Source organism: Hakea prostrata, chromosome 4, assembly GCF_041222555.1.
Source record: "Hakea prostrata isolate BN-2017 chromosome 4, UWA_Hpros_2, whole genome shotgun sequence".
Classification (NCBI taxonomy): Eukaryota; Viridiplantae; Streptophyta; class Magnoliopsida; order Proteales; family Proteaceae; genus Hakea; species Hakea prostrata.
Genome location: NC_142603.1, coordinates 19,510,459 through 19,523,788, shown reverse-complemented (window position 1 = coordinate 19,523,788; position 13,330 = coordinate 19,510,459). Strand labels below are relative to the sequence as shown.

General features: G+C 35.6%; 1 protein-coding gene across 1 annotated transcript; it reads left to right on the top strand.

Annotated features, from left to right (window-relative positions):
- Nucleotides 1-10,938: 10,938 nt before the first annotated feature.
- HHP2 (heptahelical transmembrane protein2) lies at nucleotides 10,939-13,326 on the top strand. Its single transcript, XM_089152646.1, has 4 exons — nucleotides 10,939-11,473; nucleotides 11,583-11,678; nucleotides 11,788-11,839; nucleotides 12,555-13,326. Exons 1-4 carry the CDS (start codon nucleotides 11,175-11,177, stop codon nucleotides 13,245-13,247), a joined length of 1,140 nt encoding a protein of 379 aa, XP_089008772.1. The 5' UTR covers nucleotides 10,939-11,174; the 3' UTR covers nucleotides 13,248-13,326.
- The last annotated feature ends 4 nt before the right edge of the window (nucleotides 13,327-13,330 follow it).

Genomic DNA, 13,330 nt, shown 5'->3' with positions numbered 1-13,330 from the left:
TACAACACTAACTAATGCAAGTAAAAGACATTGCTTAAGCATCTTAAAACGATTTTGTCTAGTCTCACAACATCACTTTCAATCTTTCATATCTATAGATGCATGAGAAGGAGATTTTGGTGCATTAGGGTTTCTATCTGCTCATAGATAGAGCTGAAGCACTTGTGTTGTATCCATGGAGTCCTCCACGTCACTTTCGTAAACCTAATATATATATATAGCTCTTGAAAGTATACAATAATCCATCTTCCAGGGATATCCATAATATTGATCATCGAGGTGCTTCATCTATTAATGCACTATTTAATGTTTCTGGTAAATGGTTCAATAATCTAAGCTATCACCAACCTTACAGCTCTTCAAAATTGACAAATCAAAACTGGATGTCTAAATACAATATTAGCATTAAAGATTTTTTTAATTTGTTTTTTTCTCTTTAATTATATTTCTTTTTTTTCTTTTTTTTTTCATTCGTAAATCACAATTCATTCAATAGAAGCAACAAAGAGAAACATCCGAATTACAAAGCCTGGTAATCCAAGTAGTGGAACTAGGTCAGTCAAATCTCCCCAGTAAGGAGACAGCCTTCTGTGTCAGAGAGTCAGCTACGCTGTTAGTCTCTCTTAAAAGAAGGAAAAAAAAAATTTACAAAATTATATTTCATTTCATAGGACCATTTCCTTGCACGCAATATTTGATATGTACCATGATTTTTTTTTGGTCAAAAATATATAGCATGAAATGTTAGTGAGTAGAAAAGGTCATCCAATGCCTGTATTTAGTGATCTAACTAACTTTTATTTTATTTTATTATTTATTTATTGTAGGAAAGGATTTGATCAGTTGATATTTTAATAGGCTATGAAGGACTAATTTGTCACACGTGAAATTATTTTATTAAGAAAATGATCACATAGTATGCCAAACTTGATTTTGCACGACCAAATCAATTGTTATATTTTACCCCAAAAAATATCATTTGTATCCTTCACAAGAATTTCTTTTTTCTAAATGTGTAAATATGAGCATGGGAAGGTTTTAGACGTGTGGAAAGCCCCTTACCGGATAAAGTAAATGTGGATGCTCCTCTTAATAGGGACTTCTTTTCTAAATGTTTCAAGAGGGGCTGTCAAGAGCATGCGGAGGTTTCATTTGTGTTTAGTCCTTGAAGCGATTATAACAATCATCGAGGCCTTGGTTGCTTGGATTGGGGTTTTCTCAAATTCAACTTATAAATTGTTGCTCTCCTCACCCTAGTAGGCTGCACAACGGTTTCTCATTGAAAATAAAAACCCTTTCAGCGTATGGGGTGAGTTTGTTCATCTGAAATGAATGTAATGACTAGGGTCAACTTTGTCCCTTGGCCTCTTTCTTCCCAGATCCTCCAGGGGTAAATGGCAAACATGTGGATAGAGAGCTTGTTTAAGTTAAGTTTTCTATTTGTTCCTTTGGGTTGTTTAACCCCGTCTTTACACCGGAAAAAAAATGAGAAGGGTAATAATAATTTCCTAAAGAATTGGGTACAATCATTGATTAAGCTATAGTGCAAGGGTATAAGCAATTATCTCTAAATGTATAATAATAAACTTCAAAGTTAATTTGGGATTTTTGGAAATATATAGATGTCACATCATCAGTTAATTAATAGAGCTTTAATGGCAGGGAGCATGAGTAATTTCAGTCCAACTTTGAAATTTGTTTAATAATTTTAAAAAGTATATGAAATAAAATAATAATCGAACTATATATAGTTTAATAGGACAACAATAATAATTATCTCTTAATTTATAGTGAAAAAAGAAAGACCATGAGATAATTTGTATAAATGGTTTGAATAATTAAACCTAGATGTTGAAAGAGTTATAAAAATGACTTCTCTTAGAAAATAAGTGTTCTAAACCCAAGATTTAGAGTTGTAAGTTTTAAATATTAAGGAGCATGCTTGCACATGTTGTTATAAATTAATAAATAGGTTTCATGGATGGCTTTCTTTACACAATTTATTTTATCATATTACATAATATGTTGATCTATTCAATTTGTCTTGAGAAAATTTTAACCAAAATGATTTCAAAATTAAGTAATTATAATAGAACGTGAGAGGAGTGGTGCATACAATATCATAAAATCTTAATTCATCTATTAGCTGATAGATTTAGAATAATAGTTAAACGAGACAATGTGTAGTTTCAAAATACATACACACTAGGAGAGTTATATGAAAAATCTATAGTTCATTATAGTTGCACTAATGAAAGTAATTTCTTACATCCTTAAACACAATTTTTAGTAGATGAGATTAAATTGTCCTTAATTCTTTGATATGGGTTTTGATTTCTCACATTCTTAGATATGCCAACTTTGTTGTTAATTTGATGACAAAGATGCTTTTGGTGTTCAAGGAGTCTTTGGTATTCTTTTCGAATCCGCCATTAGAGTCAAGGGTGATCTTGCAAGCGAAATCATCGAGCATGTTGTTTAGTAGTTTGTCTTCGTGTTTAGGTGTTTGACCCACTTTATATATGTTAATAGAAGAAGAAGTAATTCCAGAAAACATGTTAATGTGTATACATGTGTGAAACATCGTTTGAAACATATATATATTTTTCTTAATGAAATTGAGCATACGCAACGGCATACGTAATTCATGCACATGTAGCCATATATTGACAAAATATTCTCATTAGTATCATTGAAAGAAAATTAACAATATTAAAATAAGAAGAACAAGCTAAAAATCTAGAGATAAGATTATAAACAATTTTTTTTTTTACAATTTGAGTTATAAAATTTTATCATATGAATCTTGAGCCTTTAAATATTGGTTGATTTACTAGGTTCTACTAAGAGCATCACTGACTTTCTGCATTGGAATACAGCATATGAAGTGTTGAAACTATTAAAATCATGTAGGATTGATTCACTTGAATGATTTTTACTACCCCAAAAAAATCCAAAGAGGAATCTATTAAAAAAAATGGTTATCATCTCATCCTTGTTACAAGTCTAGAGTTTTAATCAATATAGTCCATGGGTCACTACTCTCTCTTGTTTGAAAATGACTATAGCTCATCTCACTAGCTAACTGAATTTCAAAAATGTCAAATGTGCTTCTTAATCCTCCTTTTGAAGACGATACGCTATTAAATTAAAATTATATGGACAAAATGATACAACGAGTCCAAGTGTGTATCTTTCTTCTCCTATTGGTAATTATTTTATAATTTCTCCCATTTATCGTTTGTAACGTGTAGATTTAAAAAATGTGGTTGTTGGTTCTGGCACAGTGGTGCTAGTGTCGTCATTTGTAAAGGCAGTAAGACCAAGGAGGTCTCGAATTTGAACCTCCATCCCGGAAAATGAACCCTTGGCCTTGGTCCCTGTCACTATATTGATGATGAAAAAAAGAACAATTTGTAGCTTGGAAAACCTGCAATTGGATGGATTACCTGATGGGCTTTCAAATTGGGCCTTGTTGTTTCACCATTGATTTCTACTGAACTAATTCCTTTGCTTAAACATTGGGCCCAAAACACAAGGCATAGTGGGGTGTAGAAGCCCACAAATTTTGGGCTCTCAAACCCAAAGCAAAGGGAGGAAGCCCTCCTATTATTGTTTGAGTTGGCACTATTGAAATCCATTCTCTCTCTGTTGATCTAGCGAAAGCATTTCCAACATAGGGTTGCTTGATTGGTAAGACCAACACCTCTCAGTTAAAGAGGTCGAGTGATCAACTCTTACTGATGGCATATGTAATACCTCTATTCCCCATATATAAAAAGGCACATTTGTATTAAAAAAAAAAAATTCTTGCCATACGGGTACTCTACTCTAAGAGATGATCGTCCAACACCGCCGTGTGTAGACTTTAAAATTGAGTTACTAACTCATAGATCTAATGAAAAGGGTTTCTATCATCGAAAGGTTGCTCAGTCTCAATCAACAATCATAGACTGATTTTGAATGCTACAATTATACTATTAATACAATACAAGCAACTTATTTCCAATGCCGTTGTCCACCATTAAATGATAAAGGTTTTTTTTTTTTGATTTGCCAGGTTTCCAAGGCTTTGCCTTGACTAATCCGGCGTTCGACCCGGGTCACACACCTGGCTATGGTGGGTGAGTCTCCCAGTGGGGATTTTTTGCATCTATAAAGTTTCGATCGCTTAAGCGGACCAAGCTGCTTACCACTTGGACCAACCCGATTGGTAAATAATAAAAGTTATAACCTTTCTAATATCAACTATGGGAACAAGAAATTCCTAACCATATCCAGAGTTTGAATTTGAGAATGTAGTTAGCTTAGCTACTATAAAGAACAAAACAGGTCGGTCACTTTCCAATTTTCTATTTCCCCCAATCATATATAACAAAATAGATCACTTTCCAGAATTTTTATTTTTTATATTTAGTAATTTTTCTTCTTGTTATCATATGGGGAAGGGATCATGAGCAGGATTTTTTTTTTTTGTTCCCTAGCAAGCTCATCCCTTGTCCATATGTTTTGAAAACTACAAGTCATATTGGCCTCCACCAAACTAAATAAACAGTTTTTGAAGAAAAAAATAATAATAAAAATAGTTATCCAATAGGTTTATTAATTGGGAAAATATTCTTCATTTTTATTTTTATTATCTCTTTAATAAATCCTCTATTAATTTTTTGATAAGAAAATTTATATATATGAGAAAAGTCTAAGAAGATTTGAATTTTTAATTGTATATTCATGAAGTGTTGGTCAATACAGATTGAACCAATTTCTTGGGAATTCATCAAGATTCTTGACGTTTAATCAACAAAAATCATTCCATCTCTATCTACTTTCATCAAGAATTTTTTTTTTTACAATTTTTTAATCAATAACATAAAAAACTTGAGAGAGATCCCACTTGAAAAACAACAACTCACACAAAATTGTTTTCATAGGTAATCAAAAATTGACCCAAGTCACCTTCTGTATGACTCATATGATATCCTAACATATTAGGATTGTTAGGTTTAACCATTGACCTTAAAATTACATTTCAAGATGGATTATAGTGATAGATATGAAGTTGATATAATTAGTACAACTGTCCTCAACTGAAAAAGAAAATTAGTATAACTGTCTTTTTTTTCTTTCTTTCTAAAGGAGATTTAATTATATAGTACAACTGTTTTTTGGCGGTTGATCAAAGTTGTTGTGAGGTTATACTTTCTGTTTGTTTATTTTTAAGAGATACATTTTTTATTTTAAAAAAAAAATTATGGGACTAAGATTTTGTAATTTTTTATTATTTTTTTAGTAAGGTTATTGTCCTTTGGAGAATGCAATGTTAGCCCTCGAAAAATTTTTCAACTTTTGTTCTTTCTTGTGGTTGAAGATGTTGTTGTGCATTGAAAGCATGAGACAAAGTTGTTGAAACCGGTGAGTAATTTTTTACTCAACTCAATCAAGAAATCTTACAAAGTGCTCACTTTTGATAAATCAACGAGGAATTTTTCTGTTCGAATCTAGAGGGGTAAAGGATTATGTTCTCCTCACACTTTTCACGACACAATTAAGGGAGGTCAATATCTGAGCACCTATAAGGTGGACCCCTCGTTAAATGTATGTGGAGAGTTTGAGGGGAGCAAAGTCCTCTACCTCGCAGGTGGTGGATCCCAATTTTGTGTATCTGTAAGTCATGAGGAGCTTCCAACCCAAGATCAAAGCCTCAAACTCTGCTTTGTAGTTAGTTTTCACACCTAGCCCGACTTGAAAGGCTAATACCCACTCTTGCTGAAGTATCCCTAAATATACCCACTACACTTACAAACCCTGTATTTATGAGGGAGCTTCCATCAATATTGAGTTTAATCCCTCCCTCCCTTGGCCGAGACTAGGGATGTTAATGGTGTGGTTTGGAGTGGTTTTGGGCTGGGCTTAACTGTTTCGGACTCAAAAACACCCAGCCCAAACAAAGCCCGTTAGCAAAATAATGGTTTTGGGCCGGTTTCGATTTGGTGTGGTTTGGATTCGTGCTAACTAACAGTTTGGTACTAACAGTCTATACTCGGGTTAATTAACGGTTTGAGCTAACAATTTGTGGTATGTAAGAAAAAGAACAAAAAAAAATTGTTGAACATCCAACAAGAGCCAAAATTCTATAGAAAGAAAAATTACGATTGATCAATTTCCATTAAAAAATGAAAAGTCATTCCATGTTGTACAAATCCTACCCACCTCATAGAATTCAGGAACCCAGATAGTAAGTAGTAACATAGAAACTGCAAGTTCATTCCTCAAGCTCCATCGTATAATCCTCCTGAAACAAATCTTCAAACCAAAAATCTTTTTAAATTCCAACTTGTGCTATGATAGATTGTCTTGAAATTGGGTTCTTGTTTTGCAAGATGTTGACTTTTTTTCCCCTTTTATAAAATCCGTCTTTTTTTTTTTTTTTTTGCTTGGTATTTAGTTTGATATGTAAAAGTAATACCTCTGAATCGGATAAATATTTACTTGATTAGACAAACTTGGTACATTCAATTGAACATTCATACTTAATCCTTATAGTTGTCCCTTACAAGTACTAGAATGACTATATGATTTTTAAATTCATGCTAAATTTTTCTGATAATTTATACCAACTACCTAGTGGTAATATGATGATTCAAACAATATTTAATATAAAACTATAAAATGGGTTGTAAAACGGGTTATAACAAGTGGCGATTTGGGTTCAGGCTGGTGCGGGCACTGCCACCCTCAGCCCATTAAAGTTCGGTCTGGGCCGGTTCGGGCTATAACGGGTCGGTGCAGTTCGGTTTTAATGGTTTGGACGGTAAATTGACACCCCTAGCCAAGACTGATAACCTAGGATATGGCCTTTAATACTCACATAAACAATCTGAAGAGATCAACAAATCAATTTGAAAAAACCTCTCGCCAAGTATCTTATAAGGGTGCAACCTCATTTTTTCTTTTTCCTTCCCCCCCCCCCTTTTTTGGAACTGAGGTTCATTTGGATCAATTTATAAGCGCCTCAACTACATATTTAGGGGTAGTTTTATGACTACTTAAATATACAGTGGGGCTTCACTTTGACCCCAACAAGATTCAAACTCTTAATAATCTCATATTATAAGGCGTTAGTCCCAATATAATTAAGCTATTTGGTCTTAGCTTTCATAAGAAATTTACTAAAAGAGATTAAAATCTAACGGGTAGTATTGTCCCATGAGAATAGTCAGGCATAAGGATAGTGAGAGAAATTAAAACCGTCCATGTAATATTTGATATGATATTGATAAGGACGATGTGATACAACTAAACCATACTATACATATCATATCAAATATCAATATTATTTAAATCGTTAATTAATTAATATCAATATTATTTAAATATCAATAAGGACGAGTGATTGGTCAAATCACACCAATCCATGGTTGGGGGATAAGTCACCACTCTCTCAAATCACCATTTGGCTTGAGATTGGCACATGTCAAGGATAACTGTAAACCCAATGCATGGTCATATGGTTCCGTATTACATATGGTCCAAATATCATTCCTCAACGGGAGGCATCTGTTGGTCCGATATCCTTTTCCACCTAGGAATGACATCCTCAACAAGAGGCATCTATTGGATTCCATTCCTCAACTCTATGGTCATCCACATATGTAAAAGTGGACATTCTCGTGGCTTCCCTGAGAAAATCCACATCGCGCTGAAAGTGACTTGATACCTTATGGGGTAATAGCACTCATGGGGTTCCCTAGCCAACACAACTAGACACCTAATATCCATGTACTTAGGTCAAAATGAATATACATATAGAGTCACCAAGGTAATGGGCGAATCACAACCCTAGTTGGCATGTACCTACAAGAGGACAGTCTCACCATCAAATCCACACATTCACATCATTTCCATATTTGTGATTCATGAAATTTGAAAGTAGAAACAAACATAGAATAACATTCCATTTCGTTTGTGTAAAGTCACACACAATTTATAATAGAGTACATGATAGCAATATAAATGAAGCTTCAAATAACACTAGCAAGTACACAAGATATGGTTAAGTGTTTTCCTCACCTGTTAAAATGAATGATGCTCTTCAAAGTCCCAAAAAATTCACCAAAGAGAGTACAATTAGACCAAAATAATCGTAGGTACATAAGAAAGTAAGTGAGCAACAATGGAGGATTGGTTGGGGGTCAAAAGGGGGCCAAAACACACACCAGCATAGGGGCAGTTGGATAGGTCTACAGGACCGGTTGACCGGCTAGTCAACCCCCCCCCGCGCTATCATGGTCATGAGCAAACTCTCCGATTTCGACTTCATTTTTGAAATCAAATCAAAATGGGGCTTTGGGGTCTTCAATCTAACAGTATTAAAGTTCCCAAAGTACCATCAAAACATCTCAACTAGGTCTCAAATGAAAAACCCCAATTTTGGCTCTTTGTGTTTGCCCACGAGTGTCTCATAGAGGTTTGAAATGGTTTCAAATGCAAAGATTTGCACAAACCAACTCTCAAAGATGTTGGGAGATACAGAGAAACAAAGGGGAACATTCAATACAATCCAACAACACCAACAACAACCACCACATAGCATTCAAAGCTAATAAATACCATAAAAACTAGGTTAGAAAAGAGGGTTTTCATGAATGCCACATTTCTATGTGTTATTGCGATGAGTCGAACTTCGACGCGACACTGCGTGGAAGGAATTCACCAAACTTCTTGAATTTCTTCTCTTCCAAACCCTCAGCCCCACTCTAGCCATAAGAAATACGTTTTTGAGGAGTTGGGAACTTTAAATAATATTTTTTTGCCTGAAATATCAGGTCTGCCCCACACTTGGCTAGGGGGCGGTCGAACTAGTCTGATCAACCGGCCCTCTATCTCTCATGCGGGGGCCGATTTTGGTGATTCTTGGATGCGTAGAAAGGTCATTTCAATGTCTAATCAATGATGTATTTTACCTTGAGACTTGAGCCTTCTTCCATTGGTTTCCAGATGTTGCCAAAATCTTCTTTTTAAGCCTTCTTGATTGATCTTCTAAATTCTCTTAAACTCTAATAGAATAGTTGAGTCTTCTACAAGGTCATCCATTTCCATGGGGTCCATTTCCGAACCTCTGTGCTCAACTCAAACGGTCTACAGTTGTCGTCTACTTGAGCTCAAGGTTCATGGTCCTAAAACCATTGGTAAAAAGAAAGTCCAAGAGATTTCACAAATATGTTGTTGTTACAGGTCATAGGTCTCCAAGGGTTGGGGTTGATGCAAGATAGGCTACTCAGGAACAAACATCAGAAACTTGGCTTGAACTTAAGCTTTGGATAACTGTAAAGCTTAACATAACTTCACTTCTTTCCACAATTACTTTCATATTAAGGCAAGGTAAACTTTCATGCTTCCTTCTGTATTGAATATTCTGAATATACATAGATTATAGATTATGGTACTATATCCGGCTGACCTAAAGAGGAGCCTGTATGCATCCCATGCCATTCATTGGGCAAATTCAAATTGCCCCCGGATCGAAATGTTACAATATTTGATACAATGATAGTAAATTCTCATTATGTTTTCTCTCGTAAACTACTAACATCCACATTAAACCCTATAAGAAAGAAATTATTTTACCACCATAAATGATAATCTGCAACCCAATTATCATGACAAATGATTAATCAAAGTCAAACGATTTACTCTTCATCAAATATTTTTTTGTCAAAGGTTATCAATGCCAGCTTGCATGCACCTTGATTACATCTTCAGAGGGAGCTTTGTCGTTCACAAGAGTCCAACCCATAACCTTCCACTAAGAAGTATAGATCTTACCACTCTACCAACCCTGCATTGACAAACTTTATCAAATATTATTCTAAGTTCAATTTCCTTAATCTCAACATTATCGTCAACTGCCAAATATTTTGGGGAAGAATCATTATTTTAGTGTTCGAAGATAAGTACTCCTCTTGAATGTTTAATAGTAGAAATGTCAGAATAAGATTATCCTTACCCTCATTAATCAACATGAGTGTTATCTAGGGTTTTAGACGGATAGCTAGAAACTGCTTTCGAATTCGCATCTGTCAAATCACTAATAGGATGTGGATATGGTATACCCCTTTTCTATTCGATTATTATCCATCTGAATACTCTCTAGATTATCTATTGAAATAAATATAGAAAAAAAAAATCAATAGTGAAGAAATTTTAGAAAATCAAAGACTAAAATGAGTAGGAAAAAAAAAAAGTTACTAAATTTTTAAAACATAATCCACTTAAAAAAAATGGTGAAGATGTCACCAGTTATTCAAAAACCTGTATTTAACCTTGTATTTATACCCATTTAGAAGAATCTATTTAAAAAAATAATTATCCGAATTCAACTGAATTTATAGAAATATTATCAGAATCTATATAATAAACTATGGATATGGTATTGCTACCATCTCATCCGAATCTGATACTGTTATACCCCTTGTGACTACTGTTATCCTATCTTAGAATTTTCTCCTTTTTCATTTGCTCTTGGGGATGTGGCGGTGGAGTCTTATCCTTAACAACAATGTCACAAGAGATGAATGAGAACCTAAACATTCTACCTTGTTAGCTCCATTGAGCGGTATGCGTAATGAGCACACCTCTTTTACCTTTTTTTTTTTTTTTTTTTTTTTTTTTTTAATTTATTGGGAAATCACCTCTTTTATTAATGGCTTATGGCGCGCATTTGACACGAAAAGACAAAGTGGACCCCACCAGACATAACGTTAAGAAAAGAAAGAGTTCCTACACGCAAATATCTCAACAAACTTGTCCTTAACTACACTAATACATTTTGATCCGTTAGATTGGAATCCAAAATTTTGATTACCGAGATTGGTGAAATTGCCTTCATTTCTCTCTCTCTCTCCCCCACCATCTCACTCTGTATTTCTTAAAATTCGTTCCCCACCAGAGAAATTGCATATCCGTACCTTACTGCCTTTCTGGGAAAAGGGAAAACGATAGAAGGGCTGAGAGATTCGAGATTTCACGGGTTCTTTGATGCTCAGCCCTTCATCAGAGATTCCAATTACAATTACAATTACAGTGTCTCTCAACATCTCATCAGGATCAAAATAGAGAGAAGAGAGCAAGCGAGAGAGCAAGCGAGAGAGCAAGCGAGAGAGGTAAGGGGGGGAATGATTAGGGAAGGAGTGAAGAAGCGGAGAGGGGTAAGCTATGGTGGTATGAAGAAGGAGAAGATGAGTAAAGCTCAGGCACAGAAGAACAGAAATGGGTTTTGCTCAGAAATGGATATAGAGGAGGAGGAGGAGGAGGAGAAGATGAGATTCGAGCGTAAGCTGGTGAAATATGAAGCTTTGCCTGATTATCTCAAGGACAACGAGTTTATACTTGACCATTACAGGTCTGAATGGCCCATCAAACACGCCATTCTCAGCGCTTTCTCTTGGCACAACGAAACTCTCAATATTTGGACGTAATTTCCTCCTCTCTCTCTCTCTCTTTCTCTTTCTCTTTCTCTTTCTCTCCATTTTTTCAGTTTAGATTTCTATTTTTATTGTGAATTTGATGAACTTCTAATTCAGGCATTTGGGGGGTTTTCTAATTTTTGCTGCTCTTACGGTGATGAGCTCCATGGATATACCAGAAGGTGCTGGTGGCTTTGTCTTTGGTTTCTCAAGGTGAACCAATTGTTCTTGCCATGCATTAGGGATTTTAAATTAAGTTTTCTCCATTATTACTTGCATACTCTTGGAATTTAATTTCTTTGCTTGTTTTGATGTTGGGTAGGTCAATTCCAGGGAATTTCTTCACTGCGAACGACTCGGGCAAATCATTTCAGGTAAGTTCGAGAATGTGACTTGGGTTTTCTGCAGAAATAAGAACTGTTTTCTCCTGAGAATCTGAATTCTGCAACAGAAGGGTGGGCAAGGCAAGTAGAGTGGTTGATCTGTTTCTCTCTCTAGATTCTCTGAGTCAACCCCTACCATCTCAACCTACAAACCCTTCTGCGCCTAGAGAGGTCCATGAACATGGACCAGCAAATATTAAAATGGAAATCAGTTTGTTTCAGTCAAAATTAAATTTTATCGCTCAGAAACAGAAAGTTAGTTTTTCTCTGACACGCAAACGCACCTTTTGATGATTAACAGTGACCCTTGTCGATAATTTTATCTTTATTATTTGCCAATTGTCACGCGGGAAACAAACGAGTCTGTTGTGTATCAGAAATTTTAAATGTGTCATTCATGTGCATGACCCATTCATGGTAAACTAGAATTAATGGTGAAAATTGGTTGAGTGGGATGAATTTTTTCAACTCATTTTTTTACACAGTAAGATATTTTTTTTTAAATGAATTAATAATTATCATTATTAAAGAAGAAGAAAAATCTTGTTTTAAGGTTGAACATGTTCAAAAATTCAATTTAGTAGATTGTTAAAATTATTTGAAAATTTTCTCTCTTAAGAGGCTAGAGGATCTAGAGTCAATTCTATATTTGTCTCCTAATAATCTAAAACTAATCTAATCTGATCGGTGATGATGGTTAATGTAGGACATGGAAGTAAGAGAAGAAGTAGCATCAACAGGCTCAATGTTCCTCCAAGTTAATGGTAGATTTGATGCAGCTGCAACTGCAATACTCCCACGTTGGCCCTGGTTTGTGTTCTTGGGTGGTGCCATGGCTTGTTTGGTTTGCAGCTCCCTTTCCCATCTCCTTGCCTGTCATTCTCGTCGTCTTAATCTCTTCTTCTGGCGACTTGACTATGCTGGTATCTCCATCATGATAGTCTCCTCATTCTTCACCCCAATTTACTATGTCTTCTTCTGCCATCCCTACACTAGACTCCTCTACCTATCCTCCATTACATCACTTGGTGTGCTCGTCATAGTCACCTTACTAGCTCCTTCACTCTCCTCACCTCGCTTTAGACCATTCAGGGCAGCACTTTTCCTCACCATGGGCTTCTCAGGGATCATACCAGCTGCCCATGCCCTTGCCTTGCATTGGGGTGCACCTCATATATTCCTGTCTCTTGCATATGAGCTTGCCATGGCACTCTCCTATGCCACCGGTGCTGCATTCTATGTTAGCCGGATTCCGGAGCGGTGGCACCCTGGAAAATTTGACATTGCTGGCCATAGCCATCAGATCTTTCATGTGCTCGTCGTCGCCGGAGCTTTGGCTCATTATGCTGCCTCACTGGTCATCTTGGATTTTCGCAAGAGTTCTCCTACCTGCCTGTGAGACAGATGATGGGAGTAGTTAATCAAACTGTATTTTACATGTTGTATGAGGGTCTGGGCATCTCCCCTCCCCCCAGCCCCACC